Source organism: Macrobrachium rosenbergii, chromosome 4 (assembly GCF_040412425.1).
Source record: "Macrobrachium rosenbergii isolate ZJJX-2024 chromosome 4, ASM4041242v1, whole genome shotgun sequence".
NCBI classification, from domain to species: domain Eukaryota; kingdom Metazoa; phylum Arthropoda; class Malacostraca; order Decapoda; family Palaemonidae; genus Macrobrachium; species Macrobrachium rosenbergii.
Window position 1 is genome coordinate 65087003 of NC_089744.1, and position 27795 is coordinate 65114797.

General features: G+C 37.6%; 1 protein-coding gene across 6 annotated transcripts in view; it reads left to right on the plus strand.

Annotated features, from left to right (window-relative positions):
* garz (Sec7 domain-containing protein garz) overlaps positions 1-27300 on the plus strand; it is a 78303-nt gene extending 51003 nt beyond the window's left edge. For 4 of the 6 annotated variants that reach the window (XM_067098726.1, XM_067098741.1, XM_067098733.1 and 1 more), the window contains exons 12-17: positions 5391-5556; positions 10287-10449; positions 13016-13169; positions 17540-18484; positions 20137-20373; positions 25244-27300. In XM_067098726.1, coding sequence (XP_066954827.1) covers positions 5391-5556; positions 10287-10449; positions 13016-13169; positions 17540-18484; positions 20137-20373; positions 25244-25264 — 1686 coding nt within the window. In that variant the 3' untranslated portion in view covers positions 25265-27300. The remainder of the gene's footprint in view (positions 1-5390; positions 5557-10286; positions 10450-13015; positions 13170-17539; positions 18485-20136; positions 20374-25243) is intronic. The other 2 variants (XM_067098760.1, XM_067098770.1) reach the window with 1 other exon arrangement.
* The last annotated feature ends 495 nt before the right edge of the window (positions 27301-27795 follow it).

The window sequence follows — 27795 nt, forward strand, 5'->3', positions numbered from 1 at the left end:
CATGACATATAAAAGGTAGATATACATATCGGCAGAAAGGCCGTACAATGATGCATAAGATGAGGTACACAAAGAATCTGAAATAAAGACAAGTAAAATACATGACGTGATTAATGTACATCTGAAAGGGAGAAACACAAGGAAAGAGAGGCGCGATTTGATGCCCTTACAAATACTTCCCCCCCCCCCCCCAAGACAATTAATTAGAGGAGCAATTATTGGATGAAGCACCTTAATCATGGAGGTACTGAGGCATCCAGAGCTGGCTCCTGCTTCTGGAGAACTATGGGCGTGGGGTGGAGCTGACACCTGGGGACAGCTGGATGCATTTTCTGGGCCATCCCAGGCCCCGCTTTGGTGGGGAAGAGGGTGCGCCTTCAGGCAGGTATTGCTGGGGAACTCTGGGGTGCCTGCCTACTTCTACGCAAACTTCGCTGTCTAACTGGAATGCGGGTTTCAGTGTGTCAACGGTGATCCAGTCCTCCCTCCAGTGGATGTCGAGGAGGAATGCTTTGCTGGCCGCCTGATGACTCGGTGGGGCCCCCTGTAGGGCCTGGTTAAGGGTGGGCGGCGAGCGTCCACCCTGACGAAGACATAGGCGCAGGAATGTAAGGCGGGTGGGCTGTAGGTGACGGTCTGTCGGTGAAGGTCCTGTGGCAGGGCGTGAACCTTTGTGTGAGTTCCCTCAACCTCGGGAGGCGGGGTGTCGGCGCCGTCAGCTGATGGCGGGAAGAACTCTTCAGGTACGGCCAGTGTTTCCCCGCAGACTTTCTCAGCCGGGGAAGCGTCGCCATTTGCTCTTGGTGCGGTTCGGAGACCCAGCAGGACCCAGGGCAGCTGTTCCTTCCACTTCTCGTCGGTGCAGCGTGCCATGACAGCTGCTTTAAGAGAGCAGTGCGCCCTCTCGACCATGCCGTACGCTGCAGGGTTGTATGCCGTTGTGCTGTGTAGAGTTGTACCCATCAGGCGTGTCAAGGAGACCCAAAGCTCTGACAGGAAGGCAGGTCCCCTGTCCGTAGTGATGCTGTCTGGCACTCCGAAGCTGCTTACCCAACTGGAGAGGAGAGCCTCTGCACATGATGTCGCTGATGCCCCATCCATGGCGGTTGCTTCGGGCCAGCGGGTGGAGCAGTCTATGACTGTCAGGAGGTATCTGGCTCCCCCTGACTGCGGAAGGGGCCCGACGACGTCGATGTGGGTGTGGCTGAACCGCCGACAAGGCTGAGGAAAGTCGCCGATCCCAGATTCATTGTGCCAGGATGTTTTGCTCGCCTGGCATGGGATGCAGCTCCTTGCCAAGTGGCGGACATCCTTGTTGATGCTGTGCCAGACAAACTTGTCAGTCATGAGGCGTGCCGTTGTGTGCCCCAATGGATGGGAGAGGCCGTGGATGATGTCGAACACTTGTTTCCACCTTGATGCGGGCACCAGGGGGCTTGGGCGGGCGGCCTGTGCTGGTTTCGCAGAGAAGAGTTGTGTCCGAGTTTGCTAAGGGCACGTCTTCCCACTTGAGGGCCATCACTGCTGTCCTGTAGTCCGCCGTCTCCGCATCCGCTGCGTGTTCCCTCACGAGGTCTTCGTAGTCGATGCCGAGGTGATGGGAATTGATCTCTATTCTTGACAGAGCATCCGTCACTGGGTTTTTCTTGCCAGGGATGTAGTTGATGGTGCAACTGAACTCGGAGGTGGCGGTTAGGTGCCGCTGTTGTCTTGCAGACCAGGCATCCCCCTGTTTTGCAAATGCTTGCACCACGGGTTTGTGGTCTGTTAGGATTGTGAATTCGGTTCCCTCCAGCAGGTACTTGAAGTGCCACATGGCCTGATAGATAGCCAGCAGCTCTCTGTCGAAGGCGCTGTAGCAGGTCTCGGCTGGCGAAAACTTGCGGCCGAAGAAGGCCAAGGGCTGGGGTATGCTGTTCACCAGTTGCCCTAGTACTGCACCACAGGCGATGTTGCTGGCGTCCGTTGTCAACCTGAGGGCAGCAGTGGGGTTGTGGTGAGTTAAGGTGGTGGTACTGGAGAGGGCCCTTTTCGTCTGGATGAATGCCTGCTGCTGCGGAGCTTCCCACGTTAGTGTTTTCGGTTTCCCCTTCAGGATTGACGTCACGGGGTACACGATGTGGGCGACATCTGGGATGAAGCGCCGTTAGTAATTTATCATCCCAAGGAACTCCTGAAGGGCCTTGATGGTTTGGGGTTCCAGGAAATTTTCTATAGCTTTTAATTTGGAGGCGGGGGGGGCGCACTCCTGCTGGGGAAATCTTGTGGCCCAGGAAGTCTACTTTTTCTTTCCCGAAGATGCATTTGTCGAACCTGACAACTAATCCGCTGTCCTGCAGGCGTTTCACGATGGTGCGGACGTGGTGAAGGTGTTCCTCTGGGTACCTGGAAAAAATGAGGATGTCGTCAATGTAGCAGATGCAGAAGGGAAGATCTCCCAAGATGGTATCCATCAGGCGCTGGAAGGTGGTGCCTGCGTTCCTGAGACCAAAGGTGGAATAGGAAAATGTGTAGCTTCCGAAGGGCGTGATGATAGCGGTCTTTGGGACGTTGTCAGGATGCACAGGGACTTGGAAGAACGACTTCAATAGATCCATCTTGGAGAAAATTTTGGCTCCGTGGAGGGCGCCTGTCAGGTCTTGCATGTTAGGCAGGGGGTAGTGATCTGGTGTTGTTACCAAATTCAGGCACCGATAGTCCCCACAGGCCCTCCATGAACCATCGGATTTCTTTACCATGTGGAGAGGGGACGCCCACGGGCTTGATGTCTTTTTACAAATGCCCATGCGTTCCATTTCTGTGAAGGCCTGTTTGGCGTCTTGTAACTTCTGGAGGGACAGATGTCGGAGCTTGGCATGGGTTGGTGGGCCTGTCGTGGTGATGTGGTGGAAGATGCCATGCTTTGCCGAAGCCCCAGGTGACTGGTGCAGTTCTGGTTTGAACACATCCGGGAATTCCTGTAGGAGGGACATGTAGCTGTTGGGGGTTGCGGAGCATATGGAAGGCATCCTGGGTCCGGTGGAGAGCTGATGGGAATGGCACGTCCCTGTGTCGAGGAGGTGCTGTCTGGCGACGTCGACTAGGAGTCCGTGGTGCCCTAGGAAATCGCGCCCAGCAAAGGGAACTTAACATCCGCTACGACGAAAGGCCAGTGGTATCTGCACCCCAGGATTGAGATAGCCCGGCTCGTTGTGCCATAAGTGCCGATGGGAGTTCCGTTTGCTGCTATGAGGGAGGGTAGTGAGTCAGGTATTTTTTCTAAACCTTCCCTGGATGGCAGGAAAATCGACTGCATTGCCCCCGTATCAACCAGCAGGCAGCGTTTGGAGATCTCATCTGTGATGAAAAACCCTGCTGGGCGGGGGCAGTTGGGTTTCGCAGCCACAGCTGTTATTTGTGGCCGCCTTTGTGGTTTTTTGTGAAAGAACACGGAGGCCTGCAGGTTCTGGCGTTGGTCCCAAACTTCCTATGGTAGAAACACCACGCCGGGTTTAGCCATGTCCTGTGCTCTCTGAATGGCGGTCTCTTCTTATACACGGCGTTGATGTCTCCATCGTCGTCGCTGTCTTCCTCTGACAGGTTGCAGGCTCCCAGGGTGGCAGCATGTGTCGAAGCCTTGGTGGCCTCGTATAGTTCCTGGGCGTCGTCGATTAAGGCATCCATGTCCAGGTTCTTGCATCCCTTATCTGCCACTGAACTTCCTGCAGGAGGTGCGGAAGGAAGATAGCTTTTGTCAGGTCAGTTATTCTCTTCCTCCCATTCTCGTCACGACCTGGGAGTGTTACCAACCCCTGCAGCTGGTCCCAGGCTTCCCTGGGTGATACATCTCTGAGGGGCTGGGATAACAGGTCGAATGCACACTGCGCTCTTGGACATGGACATGGAGTAGGAATTCATCAGTTTGTTTTTTAATTCTGTGTATGAGACTTTGTCTAGTTGGCATCTAGCCAGGGGGAGATTCTATTGAATACTTCTTCTGGGAGTGCCGTCATGACCATGTCCGATTTTGTAGCATCGTCTGAGATGCACTCCATGCGAAAATGTGCGTCTACGTGCCGGAACCACGATGCTGTGTTTTGGCGCGAGAATGGGGGAAGTTTGACTGTGTCTGGCTTTGTTGGTGAGAGCGGCGTGCAGACGATGCTCGTGGGTTCGCATTGAGGTTCTGCCTCTGACATCTTGACTGCTCACGCACCAAAATGTGGGAAAATGTGCCATATTGAGTCCGCTAATGGTGCTGATTTGTTCGAGAGGTCGAATGAAGTGCTGAAACGTGCCCTTTTGGGTACACCGTATTTAGTCTGTTAATGGCACGGTTTCCGTCGGGCAAGGTGCTATCAGAGGCCTAAACTTTACGCCGTAGTTAGTCCGTTAATGGCTGGGCCAAAACCGTGCTACCTGTCCCTGACATAGGGTCACCAGTGTGAGGCTTCAAGAAAAGTCAGTGGTGAAAGACAGATTCTTTATTATTCTCGAAAGGTGTTTATAAGACAAAAAGCGGATGGAAAGGTAGCGGGCGACCCGAGACACCTTGCGGCATCCATACAGGATTTGTGTTTTTTAGCAAGCATAAAAATACGTACAACATTTGTTACATGACATACACAAGGTAGAGATATACATATCGGCAGAAAGGCTGTACAATGATACATAAGATGAGGTGCACAAAGAATCTGAAATAAAGACAGGTAAAATACATGACGTGATTAATGTACATCTGAAAGGGAGAAACACAAGGAAAGAGAGGCGCGATTTGACGCCCTTACAGAGTTTGTCGAGAAACAAATTTAATTTAAAAAATAATTTTCATGCAAAATCATTTAGTGTTAGTTCTTGCTTGGATCTCAGTCTGCTTATTGTAGTTCATGGATCAGATTGCATAAATACTGGTTAATTACTGCCTGGGGCGTAGGGGTCCTTGCACGTACCCAGCGCTAACAGCCATTTTTTCTTTATTTCAAGAGGAATAAAGTGTTTGGTATAATCCATGTGCACAAAATGGGTTTATTGTAAATCATAGCATTGTCTAAAAATTTTCATTAAAAAATTTCATTTGGATTTTTTAATTTTTCAAAAACAATATTAATATACATCAAGACAAACTACAATACCAGTACTCAGCCTTTTTTGTTTTTATGATTAGAAGTCTGTTATTTTTAACTTGGATTAATTCCAGATATCACCAATCACCATCTATTACAGATATCTTCATCTATGTCATATATTAATTCAAGATATCACCAATCACCATCTATTACAGATATCTTCATCTATGTCATATATTAATTCCAGATATCATCAATCACCATCTATTACAGATATCATCATCTATGTCATATAGTTTCTTTGTATCTCAGTGTTCTCAGACTTATTTGTCTTATGGTTTACAGAGTGATGCTATTCCGGAGATCTTGAAAAACATGTTGTTGGTGATGGAAACTACCCAGGTCTTCCACACTGCAGATGGATTCACACGTTTATGGACTATCACTTGGGACCGTATTGATGCCTTTTTACCTGATTTCCGCCACCAACTTTTTAGAAGTCATCCTCCATGTGAGTTGAAAAGCACAGTAGAAACTTGCAGTAAGATCCCTTAAGAGATTAAGTAAGATTTAGTAAGATACTATGGCAAGAAACTTCAATATACTGTACATGCACTAGCCTGGCAGAGTCTAACAAATTTTTTTGGCTAATCAATGCTTCAGTAAGACAAGCTGGAAGTGAAGCTAATTGCCATTGTGAGTACGGGAGATGAGAGGATCCACATTGTGCTATGTACAAGATTAAAGTGTGCAGTCATGCATCCAGTACACCCTCACATTTATGAGACTGATCTAAATGTATCATATTTAATCCCTATTAAATACAGTACATACACAGTCTGAAGCATCATTTATCATTAAATTTATTGTTATGTTGAGGAAATCATTGTGTTATCAAGTTTATAAGTATTTTTTTTCCTGTACAATCTTAACTCCCTTGAGTCCATAGTGGAAATCACTGTATTTCACATAATGTTTAAGCTAAGTGTTAGAAAGTATTGAGAGTGAAGTAATGTAATATTCTTTGTAAGCACCGTGCAAGTGCTGGTATTTTTCTTTTTTTGCAAATCCAAATATTCACTTGCTATTTTTTTTTTTGCAAATTCAATACCTAAATTCAAGTTTGGTATTTATTAATGGATTTTGAATAAGAGAAAACCTGGTCCTGAAAGATTTCATGTCAGACATAAACGACTTAGGACATCATTATAGTTGGTCTTAAACGTGTAGAATTCTTTTATACAAATTTGAAAATATTCTAGAAAAGAATTCCTAGGAAAATTCCCACAAATTAGAAAATTTAATGTGCCACCTACCTGGTGATGAACAAAATCAGCATAAATGAAGAGAGAGCATTGTACCATTCTTTTCCATTTTTCTGGGTAATATTACTTTGCATGTACTGTCCTTAACTTATTAAGGTCTTGGTGTTTGTGTGAAAATTACTACCAAATAGTAAACTGGTAAGAGAAAAAGTTCTTCACAGCCCAAGAAATCCTTTAAAGTATCAGTCAATTTTAAATCTAAGTTCAGGCTTGATAACTAATGTAGTGGCAAAAAAAACTAGGTAAGATTAAATTAACCTTTTAGGGACTATAAGCACTGATCCCACAGTGGTAAAATGGTCTCTTAACCCCTTCACTGGCCTGTTGCTTGAATATTTTTCACCACATTGATATATACTTTAAAGTATATATATATAATTATATATATATATATATATATTATATATATATATATATAAAAAGGCTAGTGATAACTAATGTAGTGGCAAAGTGCAAAAACTAGGTAAGATTAAATTAAACAGAGATCCCATTGTCACCCTCCGTGCTTAGTTTGGTAAAAATACTATCATCAGATACTGAAAAATAAAAAAACCTGTAAAATAACTGAAAAAAGGAGAAAAGTTTAAAATGGTTTACTCACAAGATCGTGGGTTTCATAACAGCTTGAGGGACTGCTGCTGGGCGAATAATATCCCATATGAATGACCATCCACAATGGTAAAAATGGTCTCTTGAAAGACGATTATAAAGAACTTTTTTGATTAAAGAACTGTTTTTGATGAACAGTCCTTTAAGACTACTGGCTCTTAGGAGCTGTATCCCCAAGTGCTTAAAAATTACAAGAGAATCAATGTCAGTTGCTGTGGAAGAAATGTCATTGTCCTCAAATGACTTTGAGTGGCTCATTGAAGAGGCTTTGAGATACAAGGCTTGGAAAGATTGCCTCACTATGGTACTGTATTTTCACATTATCAAGCAGACTTCATGTAGGCTATAAACACTTCGCAGACCCTTAAGAATAAAAGGAATTGCATAACAGCCCTTTGACCATACAGTAAGGCAGCTTGGGTGATGGCCAGTTGTTTTAGGAGTGGTTTAAGAAATGTTTAATTCCTGAGAGGAAGAAATACCTTGAAGAGATGTTTCTTAGTGACAGCGCTCCCTGCCATCCCCATTCCATGAAAACCACAGACAGGAATGTGCAAGTAATCTTCCTTCCTCCTACCATGACTTCACCATACTTGTGGCACATAAGAGAAACAAGTCTGAGGTACTGTAATGTATTGGCTATGTATGAAATTTTATTATTACAAATCTTGTTTTGCTCATCAGTTAAGGTGAATTGATAATTATTAAATGAGGAAAGTTACATTTACTACATGTTAAAAGGGAACCCCATTTACAAGGTTAACATTTTCTCACTTCATCTGTTCCTAACTTTATACAGCTTTACTCCTGAAAGATGTTTGTGCCCAGTTGGAGGGTAAAGAATAACTCTGGGGCATTATGCAGTGAATTTTATCTATAAAATAGAAAACAATTATTTGCTCATATTAATAGAAAACAATTATTTGCTCATATTAAAGATACCATTGTCTTACATAGTCAAATAGGAAACCAATTGCGATACTGTAGTTCAGGTAATAGCATCATCCAAAAATTGATTTAAGTTCATGTTAACACTGCACTTTGGGACTTGATATCACTCCAAGTCCAGTTCTAATGGAAAGGCTGTGTTTAATCTGGGAGCTTCAAGATACTCCTAGGCAAAGGAATCATCACAGGAAAAGCAAAGCCAGGCTGCTGGGTAGTGGAATTTTTTCAAACGAGGACCTGTGATCGAGTATGAAGTAGTAGACTTTCAAGAATATTGAGATGGAAGGCAAGTTCTCTCGTGGTGAGTGCTATGTTGAGCCAGTGATTGAAGTTGAGACTTGTTTCTGAAGGCTTTTATATTATCGTTTGAATTCTTAGAACTTTTGTCAGTAATCCTCTTGTAGAAGTTAAAGTGCTTGCACCCAAGGAAATGACACTAAACGAGTGATGGACCCTGAAGTGGGAGAGTACAATACCAATGCGCTGAGAGCAGAGTGGTACACTGAAAGTGATTACACAGAGGCATCTGAGTATACAGGGCATCTAAGTAAACTGGAACAGCAAGTACACAGGGCCAATCATTGCTCAGAACCATACATATACATGAAGGTAAATGTGTGTACAGGAGGAGCAGCAGAGGCAGAAACTGTCACATACACTGGAGTAGTCACGCACAGAAAGTAGAAATGGCAGGCACGCAGTAGATGTTACTGAAGCAGCAACAGGTAGTAATGTAAGGCAAAGAGATAGCAGGCAGTATTTTTGAAGCAGAGGATTGTGACCGTGCAGGAAACTTTTCCACAGACTAAATCAACTACAGCAAAAACTTCGTCCTTAACAAAGAAAGAGACATTAGCTGAATGAAGCATTTCCCATGAATGGGAAGGGTTGGATGAAATTAGAGGAGGAGGTGGGAGAAGAGTAGGAAGAACAAAGGTGTAAATGGAAAAAGTACAAGGAGAGGGAGTCATCCGTGGAGCAAACTTTGTCTTTAAGAAAATAGGAACTTGAGATTGAAGACTCCTGTAACTCAATGCTCTTGACAGGAGGCAGTGACACCATGATGGACAAAGAAGTCTCTTCATATGAGACTTGAGACTTTACAACCAGGTGACAGCATGACAAGGAAGAATCAGAAGAACTGCAGCTGCCCTGTTAGATGTTCAACATTCATGTGCTTTCCTCTGTAACCTGTGATCCATAGTCTAGTCCTTACACACTGGACAAGTCTGCTAAAGGAAATATTGTTGGCCTCATACACAAAGGACATGGCAAGTATGCTTCCTTGTCCAAGGACAGTACAAATGAAGTGCATGACTTAAGACTTGTGCTCACACTAGTACACTGTGGCATGGTTATGGTAAAATTACTCCCCAAACATTGGCAGCTGCAATATATCTTAATACTAAAGCAACAAAAATAACATGCAGTAATGAATAGAGGTGGAAAACTGAAGTAAAAGTCATTGTGCACTGGAGGAAATGACAAAATTTTTACTGACAAAACAAACGAGCCCTGGTAAGGGCTGAGGAAAGGAACAAAACTTATTTTACAAAGGTCCCATGTTAAACCATGGCAAGAATTAAGAAAAGGCTAAGCAAAAATTAGATACTTAATTTAAAGGAATGACATACCTCATAAAGTTACTGAGAAAGTGAGTACTCACAGTAACACAGGAGTGTTAAGTATGGCATAAAAAAAAAACTAATTTAGGGATAAATTTACTAAACACTAAGTACAACATATGGAAGTTAAGTGAAGTGAATGAACAAATGTATGATGAAAACAAATGAATGGCACATTAATTAATAATAGGAAACAACAGCAGTAATCCTTGAACCTACTTTGCAGAAGTTGTATGTAGGAATGACGTTCTGTACTCTGGGGCCAGTGGACCATAAGCTGGTCATGTTCAGTGGGACTTTTCTCCTTGTAATATCAAATGGTTCAGGGAACCATTTGCCCTGAATGAGGCTAATTTATGAATAATGGGTTTGTAGAGAACACTTTATTATAAAAGAATTGTATTTCCTTGGCTCCAACCCCTATTTATTTTGCTAAAAGCAGAGTAGAAATGATTACATAAGGACACAATATCATATTTTCAGTCTTCAGATTTAGCAGGTGAAAAGTTTATTTCAGCTGAGAGCAGTTAGTGGATGCTCATTGTCAAGCCTGTTGATAGGGTTCCCTACCACCACCCATTAAGCACTGCTTTGTTGCCAAACCATAATTTATCACATATGTTTTAATAATTTTAAAGCTACATTCAGTTTGCCTTAGTTAAGATTATGATTTTAGTTAAGAAGATTATGACAATTTTTAAAAGGTACATAATCATTTATGCTCTGTTTTACAGCTGAAATTCACAAAATTGAAGTTATGCCAACGGAAAACCAGGGTAGATGGCCTGCATCTGAAGCACCAGCTCCAACAAATGGAGGAATTCAGTCTTACATTTCACAACCTTCTGTAGAGGAAGCATATATACCACCTACACTTCGAGAGCAAGGAGCTGCTAGGTAAGTCACAATAATTATTTTGTGTAGACCAGTGTCATTTCGCTTTAATTTTATAGGGAGGATATCTCGCTCTCACTTTCTCTCTCACTTATGGAAACAGAGAAGTAGCAGGATTCTCCAAAATTAAGTAGGAAAGTATATTTTTGTGCAGATACTGAAAAGGTAATATTAAAAGTGCAACAAGTTTCAAGGTTAATCATAGAATTCCTGAGGGACATTAAAACAGTTTAGAAAGATTTGATGATTTTTGAAGTTCATAATCTTTTGCCTATAAATACAGTAGTTAGTGTTAGCTGAATATGAGATTAAATCTTAGAAAATAACCTTTATAAATAACTGTAGACTTTTTATTTGTTTATGAAATGGAAAATTGCAAATTTTTTTTTTCAGTATGCAAGAAAGTTATCAAGATGAGTTTTTAAGCACCAGAACTGTTGTAGAGATGCACAGGAAGTGAACATTGTTTGCTCTTGTTGCAGTGATGTATGGTTGATGCCCTCATATTTTTCAGATATTTTTTATGTCTTATGTTGAAGGGCATTTATATAGGATATTATCCCTTAAACGCTGAGCCTCTATTTACAAAAGTGTCTGCCGTATGCCGGCGTGGTTTGAGAGTTAGCGCCAAAGTGGAAAGAAAGTTTTTTAAAAAAATCACAGCACGTTTAGTTTTTAAGATTAAGGGTTCATTTTTGGCTCCTTTTTTCTCATTGCCTGAAGTTTAGTATGCAACCATCAGAAATGAAAAAAAAATATCATTATCATATATAAATATTGGAATATATGACAGTGCAAAAAAAATTCATATATAATTGTATACAAATCGCGCTGTGAGCAAAACGGTTAAAGCTATTGAGTTATTTTTTTTTTCATTGTATTGTACACTAAATTGCAATGATTTTGGTATATAACAAATTGTAAAACAATCAAAGCAACACAGAGAAAATATTATCACAAAATGATGCATGAATTCATAATCTTGCGGACATAAAAAAAAAAAAGTTTTTTTCAAAAATTCACCATAAATCGAAATATTGTGCTAGAGACTTCCTGTTTGTTGCAAAATGAAGGTAAATGATTGAATATTACTAGAATGTAAGAGTTTTAGCTTACAATTGCATTTTTCGACCATTTCGGTCCAGTCAAAGTTGACCGAAGGTTGAAACTTCTGCACTTATCGTGATTTACTTATATGAAAATATTTCAAAACTGATAACAGCTAAAACCACGAGTTATTTTTTTTGTATTCTACATGAAATTGCACACATTTTCATATATAAAACTTTATGTAACGGCTAATAGAAAACGGTGCAAAAATTACGACAAAGTGACTAAAGAATTTCTGAGATTTTCAGCAGAGTTAGCGTGGTTGTAAGGAAAAAGTTTTTTTCAAAAATTCACCATAAATCGAAATATTGTGCTAGAGACTTCGCGTTTGTTGCAAAATGAAGGTAAATGATTGAATATTACTAGAATGTAAGAGTTTTAGCTTACAATTGTATTTTTCAACCATTTTGGTCGAGTCAAAGTTGACTGAAGGTTGAAGTTTTGGCACTTATCGTGATTTATATGAAAATATGTCAAAATTGATAAAAGCTACAACCATGAGTTATTTTTTGTTGTATTCTAAATGAAATTGTGCACATTTTCATATAAAAAAACTTTATATGAAGGCTAATAGAAAACGGTGCAAAAATTACGACAAAGTGACTAAAGAATTTCTGAGATTTTCAGCAGAGTTAGCTGATGCTTTCTTTTGGGATAAGAAAGAAATTCGCGCATGCGCAGCTGGGTCACGCTTGTAAACAAAACAAAAGCGTGATCCGTGAACTCCCAGCATCCCTCAATGCGCGATTTAAAATTTTTCACAAACGAGGCCTATAAGTATTTTTCCGCGAATATTTAAAAAAAACTTTTTGTAGTAGACGTATTTTACGTCCACTCGGCACCCGACTGGCAACTTTTGTCGACGTAAAATACGTCCAGTCGGCGTTAAAGGGTTATTAGTTTGGGTTTTGTTTCATGTACATTGCTTTTGACATTTCATTTTTATCTGCCCTCCTTTGTTTCAAGCTGTTAAACTTCTTTAATTTGATCCAATTTTCACATTTCTTTTAACAAATCCTTTTGGCAAACCATTTGAGAGTAGATATGGGACTTGGTTGTCACATTATTTTTTATATCAGGTTGTCACATTATTTTTTATCAAGAATGACCACAGCAAGAACTGAGAAAATTTAATTTCATTGTTTTCACTAGAATAGCTTAACACCCTCCTCAATGTATTAGACTGAAATATCAAATGGATGATGACATTTCTATTTAAATGAGGACTTCTTGTTGCACTCCTTATGAAAGCTACATTAGAACTTGTGTTTTTGTTTTCCATTCTGTGTTAAGCTAACCACTTCAGGCCAAGCGGTGGTTCACCACATTGAGTTAATCTGCATTTAATCTTGTAGGTTTACAAGCACAGATACAGTTTCTTTATCCAAGGTAAATAAGTTTAAGAATAAACTTTAAAGAGAAATTACCTATTAATGCTGAATATATTTACTTTTTGCAGGTTGTCATTAAGTCAGGAAAGCTTACCTACAAGCTACAACAGTGGAATAATCTTGCAACCACCTCTTCCATCTCTTCCACCAGTCACACCACCATCCCCAGATTCATCACCTGTATCTTCTGGGATTACCCAAACTTTTTCTGCAGTACCTCAGGTAACATAGATAAAGTTGAAAGATTTACTGTGTATTGATTCTGCTGTCTGTCAGCATTTTACCTTGGAGGAGGCATAGTACAAGCTAAGTTTAGCTGGCCTTCTGAAGTTTGTTTGTTAGTAGTTGGAAGTAAGAACATTCTAGTTTTCATAATATTTTTGAACTTACATTTTGGCAAAAGTTTTCCACAAAATCCATTTACTGTATTGCTTGTTAAAGTAGTTGTATTAATTGATTAGATGTTCTCTAAAATGGTGAGACAAAGAGTCTTCACAGATGGGTTTCGAGATTTCAGTATTCACTCTATAATGTTGCACAGTTTTTTTTAAGTCCCTTGTACACTATTCTTAATTCTTTTATGTGCTCTAGTGCCTTACATTAAAGAATTTTGTAATTGTTACTTCATCTTCGCCTCCAACAATATTGAAAATCATGGTTTTTATTATCAGTTACAGAATATTCACTTGTAGTCAAGATATATGAAAATAAATTTATTCTTAGAAGGTACTTTGTTTTTGAAAGTATTAAACAGCCCTTTGCTGAAAGATGTTAATAATTATGATCCTTGATTAAGGCATTACAGTGAACCCCCGCTATATTGCGGTTCAATGCTGGCGGCTTCAATTAGTTGCGGATTTTTCTGTGGAACGTAAATCCAAATAAATCGTGGAAAATTCACTAATTCGTAGATTTTTTCTTAGAGCAATATTCGCTAATTACTGTACTGCATTTTCATGTTATTTTCATGACTAAATACATTTTTTATGATATAAAAATGATTTTTAAATAATGTTAATGTAAACACAGCAAAAAAAGAAAAAAATTATTTTCCTAAGTAAATTCCCTCAAAATCACTAAAAACAGCTGTTTCCAGATTCGTTTTACCGATGTAAACAAACCTCAGTTCTCTCCCCCTCTCTCTGTACTGTTACATATCCTTTAATGAAATATGAATTACTGTATCATAAACATAAAAATACAAAACTAAAACTGCAAGAAGTTCACGATGCGTACGAGTGAGTGTGTGTGTAGGTATGTACATTACAGTTTTTTTTCTTTGCGTGATTTACTGTACCATTTTTATTACAATTTTAGTTGATTCTGAATATGATTAACACACACAACAGTACACAAGAGAATATTTCATCATCGTTGATTGCATTTAAAATTTGGTATTTTCTTCAGTGCATATTTAAATATTTAGGTACAGTACTTAACTCTGCTTGTGAATTCCCAGTGTTTCCCCTATCTACACTGTAAAAAGGAACTGGGATGGTTTGAATACTACGAGAGAAAATGGCTGTGCCTGAATATAGGGCAAACTTGATTAGTTTTCACACATAGCTGTAAGCCATATATTTATAAGGGTAATGTTGTAAGATGACTTTGAAATGATATTAGTGTTTTAGGATAATAGTATAAGGTATATTTGGTGTTTGAACTATTAAAATAGGTAGTCATAAGCATTTTGGGGATACCAACCTCTCATGGATTTCAGCTTATCGCTGGTGGTTGTAGTCCCTAACCCCCATGAATACTGGGGGTCGACTGTACATTATAAAAGTAAAATAGAGTATTAGTATTTTAAATGTAATATCTGATCTTAACTCAGTGGTCTGGTTATATAACAATAATAATAATAAAAATTAAAATAATAATGATAATTTTAATTTTATATTTTTCTTACCTTTGTTTTTTGGATTGTATATTACAGGATAATGGATAACCTTTAAACAGTCCTTTCTCCTAATATGCAAAAATATATGGTAATAACTGTATATGGTCAGCAAAACACCAGGCCTTAATCTATATTTGCCCAGTTTGTACATACTGTACTTTTATTACACAAATGTATTAATGCAAGAAAAATAGAAAAGTACAGTAAACCCCCGTATTCGCGTTCTCATGATTTGCAGACTCACGTATTCACAGATTTCTCTGTGGAACGTATCTACCCATTATTCATGGAAAATTCGTGGTATTTTTCACTGCGAAATATTCACTAATTACTGTATTTTCATAAATAAATGCACTTTTTATGATAAAACTATTAAAATACTCAGGTATAAGCATTTTTAGAGGGTTTTTCTTTTGTTTAGACTATCAAAATAGGCAGTTCTAAGTGTTTTTAGAGGGGTTTTAAGTATTCGTGGATTTTAGCTATTCGTGGAGGGTATTTTAAGTATTCGTGGATTTTTAGCATCCCCACGAATACGGGGGTTTACTGTAATACTATTACGTAATTAAGAGGACTTGACCTGCTGCAAGGGATACTGTGATTGAAGTAAGGGGACTAAGGGCAGTTTAAAATTCATCTAGCTTGTGTTATTGTTTTCAAATAGTTTTTATTTATATGATTGTTCACATGCACACATACAAATACTAAATGTAAATATTCTGTTTGATTTAAATGTTTGAGAATTACTGTTTGTCATGTGGTTGACTGTGCATCCAAGTTTTTCTGTTCCTGACTAAACAAGTCCTCATAACTGCATTAAATGGCTGAGGTGCACATTTAAGTGCAAATCATGCATACGTGTGTGGAGCAAAGATTGAATAGTCGGGGTAGGAGCAAAAAAAAAAAAAAAAAAAAAAATGCTTCTTGGCACTAAGTGAACTAGTAAGCACAGTTAATAGAAAAACTGACCCATATAAAATAAAACATTGTCCACTGCTGTTTGTGCTTCTCTGGTTATTGTGGTCATTGTATTTTGTTTGTGTTAATTTTATCTACACACCATTCATTATACATAAAAACATTCACATGTACCTTATATAAACTACCTTAGGATTTCAGTGGTGGTAGTTACTTAGTTTGGGTAAGCTTGGCTATTGTGAGAGAATTCTTGAGCGAGACATTTTCCTAATTGGTGTCTTTTGGGGTGTTTTATAGATTCTGTTAATTTAGTGTATTTTTCATAGGCTAGCCAGGGTTGGGCTAAGATTTTTGGCTAGCCTAGAGGTTGCATAGCCTAGGCTATCCTTGCCCAACCTTTGACATAGTACTAATAAATGAAGGGTTAATAAATCTGATTAATTTTTTATTTTAGGGTGGTTTTTGGCCATTGAACTATATCTTGGCATCTTCAGTAGAATATCTGTATCTTTCTTACTAAGTGTGTCATATATATTTCAGTAAAATTTGTGGTCATATTTTTTTTTTTGGAAAGAAGCTAATAATACGCTGTTGTCTCAGTTGGTTTTTCATTCTTTGGTAATACCACAGTGCTTTGCACACATTGTATGTAGCCTTAGCTAGTCACTTTACATTGTCAGTGTTCGTAACAGTAATGTTGTTTTTTATTGAAATTTGGTTGTGGTTTCAATTATCCATTCTTTCTCTTTTGTCTAAAGGACCTGTCAAAATGAATCAAGATTAGTTTTTACGCATAGCTGTAGCAATAAGTATAAGGTGTAGTTTCTACTTCAGTTATGGGAATGGCAGATGAAGAAATCTAAATTCATGTATTGGTTATTGATGTTTAATGGAGACAGGTTAGTTTTCTTAGGATATAGGTATTAAATATCATGGTAATTTTTTTTGCCTGTCATGATGCTGTATTCAAAGGCTGTTTTAGTTTTATACCTTGTACTATAGTCAATTCTCCCAGTTCCCTAATGATTGTCATTCCATAAAGATCAAATCCAAGGAATACAAGGAATTTTGATTCTCTCTCTCTCTTTACATGTTGGAAGAGCAGTCAAAATCATATTAAATGCTACGTGTGATTTAGCTATGAAAGGTCAGTGAGTAGAAGACAATGAGAAAAAAGGGGCAGCAAACTGGAGTAACAACTTAGGACAGTGTTAGCAGTTAGGTTTTACTTACTAGCTGTGCCTTAGCCACAGTTGACAGAAGTCTGGCTGGTTGTCATATTCAAAATGTTTACAAAAGAATGAGGTCGAGTGATGGACAGGTGAACTGGACATGACCCAGAAATAATAAAATAAATAAATTTGGCATTAACTCCATGTAATGTGTTGGGGAGTTGACATTTAAGAAGTTTTTACCTTTTTGAAGGTAATGATTAAATATTGTCACAAATCTTCTCCAGATTTTATCTGGCATCATATTTTATATATAATCATTCTGATGTCATTTTAACTTTTCAGTTTCTGAATGTCTCCCTATTCTTTAATTTTTTTAAACCTCTTTACTTCTGATTTTTTATGGGTTGCTTACTATGTCACACAGTATCAAACAGACCATTGTCCTTTACAGCCTTTTACTTTGGCTCAAAGTGATGACCTTCAAACTAGAGCAGGTGCCATATTAGGAAATAGTTTTGCATTAGTTAACATTTTATGTTTACTATATGTTGTAAGTTTTTGTAATTTATTTTGTTCATTTTATTTTGTTATTGGTGCAGATGCTGTCCACTGAGCCCTTGGCTAGCGGTAGCCTCGTCTTCAGCCCTGTCCCCCCAACTCTTCTTCACCTAACCCCTTCACCACCTCAGTCATCATATAATGATCACCCCACTCCCATTCCTCTTGTGTTTTCCCCAGCAACTCCCCTAAACACCATTCAAGTTCATGAGACAGAGTCTAGTAATGTTGTAAGTGAAGGAAATCTGGTCCAAGCAAATCCAACTTTTCAAGTTTATACAGAGTCAAGGAATTTGAATGTTGATACATTGTATTTCCAACAGTCTCCTACATCTGTATCTTCAGAAATGAGCCCTAATCTACCTACCTGTATTCCAGATTTACCTGAACACAGTAATTCAGTAAATTTAGTAGTAGAATCACCATCCTCCTCAAACAACCTTAACAATATTCCTCAGACTGGTTTGGTTGTGGATAGTAGTCCTGCCTCACTCACCCATGAAAGTGTTCCCCCCGTTCATCATCAACATACCTATCAATTGTCAGATGCTCAGGTTGATGGCTCTAGTGGTTCCTTCGATTTACCTTCTCCTGATGTAGTTTCTGCTATTGTACCTCCATCCGTTTTTGTTCCTTCTGCTGGTGCTTATCCATCTTATGTTCAGCAAAGCCCTCTCTCCTCAGATACCTTAAGCTGTACAACACAGTCAGCCGTACATACCCATTCTCTTCCTGTGAACACAAGTTGTAACAGTAACACAGATTATACTAATGATGAAGTACCTATTGCAGTTTGCACTGTAGCAAATTCTTTACAAGCCTCAACTCCTCCAGCATACTCCTCAGTTGGCTCTGTATTCCCTATTCCCATTCCTGCTTTCCTAAATCCTTTCTCTGGAAGTGACCCTGATGCAGAACCCCCAACCAATAACGTATGTGAGTCTACTGCTGGTGTACCAGTGGCAGAGGAACCTAGTTCAGTTAAGGTATTGTTTTTATAGGTTTTTATTTTATTTGGAAAATTTTTATATTATAACCAAATGCTAGTGTGCAATTCAACAAGTCTTCAGGGTTTTACTGTATATTGAACTGGACGTATCATTATTAACCTCAGGTGGTGTGTTTTCTCTTCTTACCCTTGTATTGATTTATATTTATGACTATTATTAAAATTAGGAATTTATTTAATTTCAGTTACTCTTTGTAACCAAGCAATTTTTGTGAATTATTGGTAGGAATGCCTCCATGAACGGAATCTAAGTAGAAATTAAAGAATATATGTACAGTAATAATACTAGGAAAGATCTTTTACTGTAAATTCATGTAAATAATGAGGATCTAAGGTTTGATTGGAGCATTTTTAAATTATTTTCAAAATGAAGTTTTGGCCTAGGTAAATTACCATCTCTTTTTATTATGCCAGAAATTTAATTAACAGTAAAGTGAATGAGTGAAGCAAAACTCATTAGGAAATAATATTTAGCTGGAATAACTGATATGATGGTTTTGAAATTAGAAATTGTGTAACGTAATTTTGTCACCAGTAGAACCTACAACATTCATAGTGGCATTTTTCATTGGGAACATATTTCAAATGAAATTAAAAGTTAAAGGTGCTGTAAGAAGAATTAACAGTGTTGGTCATCATCTTTCTTTATCCCATTTAATTGAATTTTTTTTATGACGACAAGGTAGAAAATTGACCAAAAAATTATGCTAGAGTTCAATCATATAATTAACATGATGAAATTATCTGGATACCCTCCAAATTTTGAAATTGTCTGACCACACCACTCAGTTTATATTATCTAACATTCCTACAGCTTACCTATCAAAACTGTTCTGATCCCTTGCAAAAAAAAAAAAAAAAAAAAAAAAAATTATGTAGTTAGAAAATGTAAATGTAACTACTAGTTTATAAGTGCATTATAGTAATATGTATTATACAGATAGTAATACCACCAAGTATTTTGTTTTTACTATGCAAAATAGGACTCAAATGATCATACTGTAATGCTACAATAATTTTTCTAAACTACTGCTACCATTGAATTACATAGTACTTAGGTGTAAGTACTATATACCCTCATCACTTTTACTACTTTGAAAATATGTAGTAGTAAAAATTAGATTATTTAGTAGTTATTGCAATTATCTTTCCTGGAAACTGGATTGCTGCTTTATTTTTTTTTATCTGAATTGTTTGATCAAGATTCAAAAGAGCATGTGGCCTTTTTTCTTAGTTGTGTGGACTGGTTTATCTCTAATCTTGTGCAGTACTGTAGACAGATAACTGTCATAAATATTTAACTTTTCTAATGCCTTATAGTGTCCTGCTTTATTAGAATGGATTTTGTGCTTTTGCCGAGGGCTCTTTCCCTTTCTTTTTTTATGCAAGACCTAGTCTATATTTTCATTATTACATCCTCTTTTTTTTCATTGGTTAAATTCATACTAATGTTAGTAAATGCACATATGATGCTGCTTACTTTCATATTCTAGTTTTCCAGAAGCCAATCTGAATTATTTTTTCTATTTCTTTTGTATTATTGTTGCTGTTTAAGACATTTTTCAATTTCTCTCAGGTTTTCACTCCCTGCTAATCTGGTAAGATAAGTTTTTAATTTTTTTTTTTCAGGACACCACTTCCCTGTACCGTCCAACGTCTTTACTATTTAGTCAGTCTAGTGATGTACCATTTGTGGTTGACCCAAATGCTTCTGTGGATCCTTACCCACCTGGTCACACTGCCCCGAAAGAAGTGAAAGACACCCCTGTACCTGTTCAGACTTCTGAGCCAACAGTCCCTCTTCTACTTACCAATTCGGTATTAAATCCACCCCCTCTTACACTACTGTCATTAGGACAGCAAGTGGTAAGTTACTACATTTATCAATATTGATGAAGAAGCTCTGAATAGAAATTTTTTTAAAAACAAACCATTGATTTATATGGGCTTACGCTTTGAGTCAAAGTGAGCAGCTATATACCCCCCCCCAAAAAAAAAAAATATGACGATGCTATCCTAGATGATGAAGAATCTTCCCTCTGTAGAGGCAAGATCTCTATTTCTCTAACCTAACCTACATGATATGAATCTTTTATCACAGATTAAAAGTTTTGTTGCATTTGCTCTTCTTTTGCATGATTATTTTGTTATACATATGAATCCAACTTAAGAGTTCCTATGTCCCCCTTATTTTATCCAGTTCCAGATTTATATTATGATCTCTCTCTGGTGTGTAGACCACCAGGTTCCTACATAATGAATTGGTCATAGGTAGTTTTCTTTTTAGTACCCTGTAAGTTCTATAATACCCTTAAGGTAGCCTGTTCTTGAGTCAGAGTAGCCACATTTTCTTTATGGGATGATGGATAGGCTTCCATTGAATTACAAACTACCACAACCATTTCTGCAAGGAAGTCATCCATTCATTATTAATTTCAGGAGTTTGGTAGTCTTACGGACTAAGTAAAGTGTCAACTGCTTTTCAGTAATGTGTCTCTGTATTCTGCCAGTCTAGAGTTGGTTGGGGAGAACATTGATATTAGGTTTTTCCAATACAGCTGCTGTCCTTCAGATATAACGAGGAGTATGACTTGGGTACATGTGGGAAATGAACCTTGCAGAATTTGGGAAATTACTTTGTCAGCAATTTACAGCTGGGCTGTTGCTGGGAATGTGAAGAGGTTACAGTAGAATTTGCAGGGTTGAGGTTATGGACTTCCAGCAACATTTCAAAATGGGCAGAGTTGACCTAAATGGGAAGGTTGTCATGAGTGGTTGGATGAAGGCATTGATGATGAGTATCAGACCATGGTCAACATGGAGATTATTGTTGCCAAATAGTTAAATGCAGACATTGAGGTAATGTAATGTAAAGTCTTTTGTATAGCCTCTTGACTATGCAATACACATATGCACAGCTAGATGTCTGATCTGTGTCAAAATTACTAAAAGATGTAAAAATAGAGAATAAGATGGAGAAATTTTTAATTTTCACTCTCGTATTAGGTTGGGTAGTTGCAAGGAGGGTGAATGTTGTATGGCATAGTAATCACTAGTCTTGTACAAAAGTTATTGCATATTGTAATCTAAATTTCAGTCATTTGTGCTAGTCTCTGCTACAATACATTTTATTTGTACAAACCTCCTTTCATTATATATACAGTAATACCTCGAACTTACACGAGGTTAGGTTCCAGAACCCCTTGTGTAAGGCAAGCATTTGGGAAAGTTTGGTACAGTCACTAAAAATGCTAATACATATAGTAAATGCATATTTCTAGTTTAAACCCTAAGTATGACAAAATCATGCTCCCAAAGCACTTTAATCTAATATTTCATTACACACACACACACAGATTTCTATGGCAGTGTCATTCACGTATTGTGTACATCATAATTCTTTATGTTCTTCAGACAAGTTTTAATTACTCACGCTGGGAGTAAATCAGTTTCCTCAGATTTTCTCAGTATCCTTCCATAGCAGTATTTTATTTGACCATCAGTGGGGCAACATTTTCTCCTCTTCACAGTCAATATGTCAAGATAATTGACAGTTAGGTTACAACTCCTCACTCTGATCCTCAGAGAAAAGACTGGAAATCCATATTCTTTTAAAATCTGAAATAATTTACTATAGAAGTGCAAAAAGATGTCATTATAGCATGGAAAATATGAAAAAATTAATAAAGTCTTATCTATAAAAATACAATATACAAAAACATACATGTTACATATGCATAAAAAATCTCTATCGTATGAGAGAGAGAGAGAGAGAGAGAGAGAGAGAGAGAGAGAGAGAGAGAGAGAGAGAGAGAGAGAGAGAGAGAGAGAGAGAGAGAGAGCACTCGTACGTCAAAGCAAATATTAAAGTACCAAGAGAGAGGGTGAGAGATGTTTACATTGACAGCTGTTTTGTGACTGATTGATTTTACTGTATTTTAACATACAGTATGCTAGTTTACTTTTATATCATACAGTTTTACAAAAATAAAAATAATACAGATTTTCATACCAATTTTACACATAAAAGCATGAAAACTTATAAATTAAACATAACCATTTCTGCAGGGTTTCTTGAGGATTTTGCAAATGTCACGTGCCTGTGAAAAAATCACGTATGCCAGTTAGTTAGGTTCCAATGAAAAGTTCACGTTTGTGAATTTGCGCAACTCGAAGTGCATAAGATTGAGGTATTACTTTAGTACAGTACGTACACTCTTATGATGATGAGTCTGCATGAACATTCACTTACTTGAAAAAGTGTCATGTACAAGGATACCTTATACAGTTTGCTTACTATAGTCCATGGGTTTGGTAACTTGTGCAATTACATTAATGTACGTTGTTTTATCATTGCATTTTTTACTTCATGTATTCAGCATTAATTACTTCTTCAAAACATACATACAATATGCTCACTGCCTACGAGTTACTTGTCTGTAATGACACTGTACATTTGTTTGTCTGTGCAAAAATGACATTTTATAATAAAGTTTTATATATACTTACCAAGTAATTGCTTAGCTAACAATTTATGCTTGCACGGCATTCCTAAATTTAAAATTTGCGGCAAAGCGTCAGCTGCAGAGGGAGGGTGACAGGCCCTGCCCACTGCAATGGGTAGTGTGGTAGCGACTTCTAGCCATCGGCTTTATTCTATTTTATTGCCGTAATGTCCATGAAAAAAAAGGGGAGGAGGACAGGCTCAGATTCAGTAATTACTTACTAAGTGTATATAAAACTTTATTTTATTATAAAAATGTCAGTAACTTACCAAGTAATAACTTAGCTGAATCCCACATTGAATGAGGGATGGGATGAATGGACAATTTTACTCCAAAACATTAAGTATGGTAATGACTTTGAAATAGAAAGGATGGCTAGCATTGAAACTATACTTGTCGCTTTCCTTACCGGTTAGAGAGCTACTGCAGGTGAATACTGCTTCTGGTTGGTGCTCATCTTAACCTATAGCAGCATGGTGGTTGAGCTAGGGGTCGCCTCTACTCAGTGGCAGTCTTGCAATGGAGGATATGCCTGATTGCTGACAAGACACCTGCATAAAAGGTGCCCTTGCCCCAGGCGCAGTACCACGAAATTGAACAACCAGACAACGCTGTCACCCACCCTGACACAGTGAACCTCTACCCATTAATAAGGACTGGTGGGCATTCCAGGTACAAAGTACCCCCAGGCTCCCAAAACTCAACACTCTATGTCGAGGTGAAGAGACAGAATAGAGAAAGAATCTCTCCTATGCTTCTTGCCCCAATACCATGCCAGCCACTGTTAATGGTCCAAGGGTACTACAGTTTTCAAACAGTTTCCACTTCTTTCAAATAATGAAATGCAAAGATCGATTTGCACCTCCAAAAGGCAACTGAAAAATGAACAAGAGTGATAAATTGTGCTTGAAGGCGAGAGAGGTAGCAACTGCTCTGACTTCATGTGTTTTAACTTTGATCATAGGTAAAGTGTCTTCCTGAATCCAAGAATGGGCATCAGAGATCAGGTCTGTTATAAAGAACGACAGAGTATTCTTCAAAAGAGGATGAGAAGGATTCTTGACAGAACACCAGAGGTTGCTAGCAGGTTCTCTGATCTTCTCTGTCCTTCACAGATAGTATCTTAGGGCTCTGACTGGGCAAAGAACCCTCTCCTATTCCTCTGGGCCCAGGATCTCCATTAAACTTCTAATGTGGAAGGAACGAGGTCAAGGCTTAGATGGATCCTCATTCTTGGCTAAGAAGCCTAGGGTGAAAGAGCACACTGCATCTCCTTGGGAGAAGCCTGCTCTCTTGTCGGTAGCTTGCAGCTCACTAACACGTTTGGCAGTTGCCAGAGCTACAAGAAAGAGAGTCTTCTGCGTAAGGTTCTTGAGGGAAGCAGAACTGAGAGGCTTGAAAGGACCCGTGAGCCACTCAAGCACTACATCCAAGTTCCAAGACACCAGGTCAGACTACTTCTGTTTAGAAGTGTCAAATGATTTGATGAGGTCATTAAGACCCTGGTTAGATGAAGATCCATACCTCTGTGTTTAAAACCCAAGGTAAGCATTGCTCGGTAGCCTTTAATGGTAGACGAGGAAAGACTCCTGGAGGTCCTCAGGTAGAGGAGACAGTCCACTATCTGAGCCAAAGATGTCTCAGAAGAAGAGACGTGATGTCTAAGGCACCATCGATGAAAAACTGCCCACTTTGATTGGTAGATGTGGCACATAGAATGTTGAATTTTTAATTTAGGAATGCTGTGTGAGCATAAATCGTTAGCTAAGTAATTACTTGGTAAGTTACTTATATAAAAAGTTTATTGGATATGCTTCAAGTGAAATACATTTTTACTCCATTATGCACATTGCACTGCTATATATTAGTGTAATGTGTATTTTTGCATAGGCTTGGCAAGGTAGGGCTGGGATTTTGGGGTCACCTAGCATAGGTTGAGCATACTACACCCCCACCCACTTATCTATTGATGTGAATAATAAAGGTTACCACATCATACTTCTGCCTTTTTAGTCAAAAGGCTTTGAGTCTGGGAACATTCAAGACTGTTGACATCAGCAAATATTTGTTTTATGGGTTTGTATTAAATAACTACACTTGTGTTATGAAAACTTAATATTGTAATGTTTTCTTTTTTCATTTAATCCTTAGTACTGTACTCTTAAATTGTGTATTCTTAGTACTGTACTCTTAAATTGTGGTATTAATGGTTGTCATGTCAATTTTTCCAGGCTCAAGATGGAAAGAAGTGAGTTTCTTCTACATTCCTAGCATGCCAGCTTGAGGTGAACAAGTAACAAAGTGTAAATATTATATTTGTAATTTCATAGGATCTATTTCCCCACAAAGATGGTTTTACTTAATATCTAAGGACTACAATGTACTTCTTAGATATGTGTTCCTTTATCATGAGTTTTAATCATGTTTGTTAAATGGTGGCAGCCTTTTACTGTAATGAGTAGGAGGAGATTAGCAAGCCATGGCTTCTTTTCCTTTCTTTTTCAATTTTATTCAAAGTTGCCATAGTTTTCTTCTATTTTAATAATATTTTCATGTAGGTAAATTGCTTTTTGACCAGTGTAATAAAGTAGATGGTCATTTTTCATGTGATATAATTTAAAGGTATAGAGACATATGCAGTTTGTGGAACATTATTTTTAGAATTTTGATTATAGATTATATATATTGGCATATTATATGGAAGTATAGTGCATTATACATTAAATTGAAAGATTCATTATACAGTGTGGTGACATTTATAAAATTTTTTAACCATAAGCATTATAGAATTTTTAGAAATATCAGGTAATTTTATTTTTCTTGCAAAGGAAGAGTAGATAATGGGAGAAAATGTCATTGTTTTTACTGTTATTCTTTTAAATTCTTTACTGCTTCAGTATTTTCTTGTTAAGCTTTGATTTGTAAGTGTTAGAAAATTATAGAATCTTTATTTTCTATCCTGAGTGGATGTAACAGCATTTACAGACATGTTATGCACTAATTACTGAAATAACACAGGAGAGGAGACAAAAGGCAGGGGATAGTATTACCATAATTTTTTATCATTATATTTGAAGACTTATTTCAGCACTTATTGTGTATATAGAACTTGAAATACTAGTGTTATAGTACAGTTCTTATATTTATGGTTACTGTAATTAAGATAGTCTTTATGAGAAATTATGGATATATGATAGGCATACCATGTAAGTCTTTATATTGCTTTCTCTTGTGCTCATATCTTGAGTTGTATAAGTCTGGGTAAACTAAAGAGGACTATGTTTTTCATTTTAATTCAATTGTGACAAAGCAAATATAGTAACCCTTCCAGCAAGGGATAAAAACAGTTGCTAAGTCACCTTATACTGTATATTTTCATTAGCGTAAGTTGTAGTCAATTCCTGTCTGTCATTAAAAGGAATTCAGTGTATGTATGTTAAAATTGTATTATAATATGACATTCAAAAGTATCCAGGTAAAATCAGTTTTCACACTTTCAGATCTGATTTCCTGATTTCCAGATTATTTCATGTTTTATTATTGGACATATGAAAATTAATTATGGTCTGAAATTTTTAGATAACTTGGTAAATATGTACAGGTATATTTATAGATTGTGTCACTCCTTTTCTGTGTCCTTAACCTTACCAGCATTTAAATCTTCAAGCACTGAGGTTTAAGATTGAGAAAATTGGTCATTCATTTTTTACAGTAATTAATTTTCTTAATCTTTTTTATTATTTATTTTGGTCTTGAAGTTTGTTGCACCCCTTGATAACTGTCACAATAATTTTTTTTTTTTTTTTTTTTTTTTTACTGAGTTGGCTCATTTCTTATGTCCCTGTTCTTTATATTCATGTATGGTTAGTTGCAAGAAAATGAGTTTTTTGTGAAGGAGCAATTTTATTTTGTATCATTATTAGAGTTTGGTAGGCAAAGTGTAATATCTCCAGTACATGAAGCCTTAAACATGGAGTTGTGTGCGTGTCAACAGCTGCAGGAAGTTTTACCATGCAATAATACATGAAACTCATTTGTGAGATCATGAAGATTACGTCAATAAAACTTTAGTACTGTACAAGTGAAACTTAAGACGTAAAAGCTGCTTTCTTGGTGCACTTGTGTGTTCATGTGACTGAACAGATTTAGGTTATAAATTTTTAAGTTTGATTCACACAAACAAGTTTATCTAAAAAAATCCCTCATGAATTTGTATAAAATTTCATCAGTCATCCTTTGAATTAGGGAAAAATAAATGTTTAAATAAACAGTTGAATTGATAAAAGAACCAGATTATTGCTACCTTCCTTTTTTCACTAAAAAAAAAAAAAAAAAGTTCAGATCTTTCAGTCCTTGTTTACAATTAAGTTTTTCAATGATGTCTTGACTACCATTGTTTTATATTTGCAACACACCATAACCAAATATTAAACATTATTTGAAACCCAGGAGAAAATTGTAAAAGGAACGTGCTCTTTGTAAAAGAATAAGTGGATAACCTATTTACTTTGCACCTGAAGAGCATTTAAATTAGGAAGAGGAATTGAAAATAAGGCTAAAGGCCTATCACGTAGTATCAAGTTTGATAGCCTTTATGACTAAATCCTTCTGTGAATGTGAATGTATAATATCCTGAAAATAAGGCTAAAGGCCTATCACGTAGTATCAAGTTTGATAGCCTTTATGACTGAATCCTTCTGTGAATGTGAATGTATAATATCCTAAGTTATAAAGCATAGGCAAACTATGAGGAAATATTTTTGGGCTCCACCCCCCTTAACCT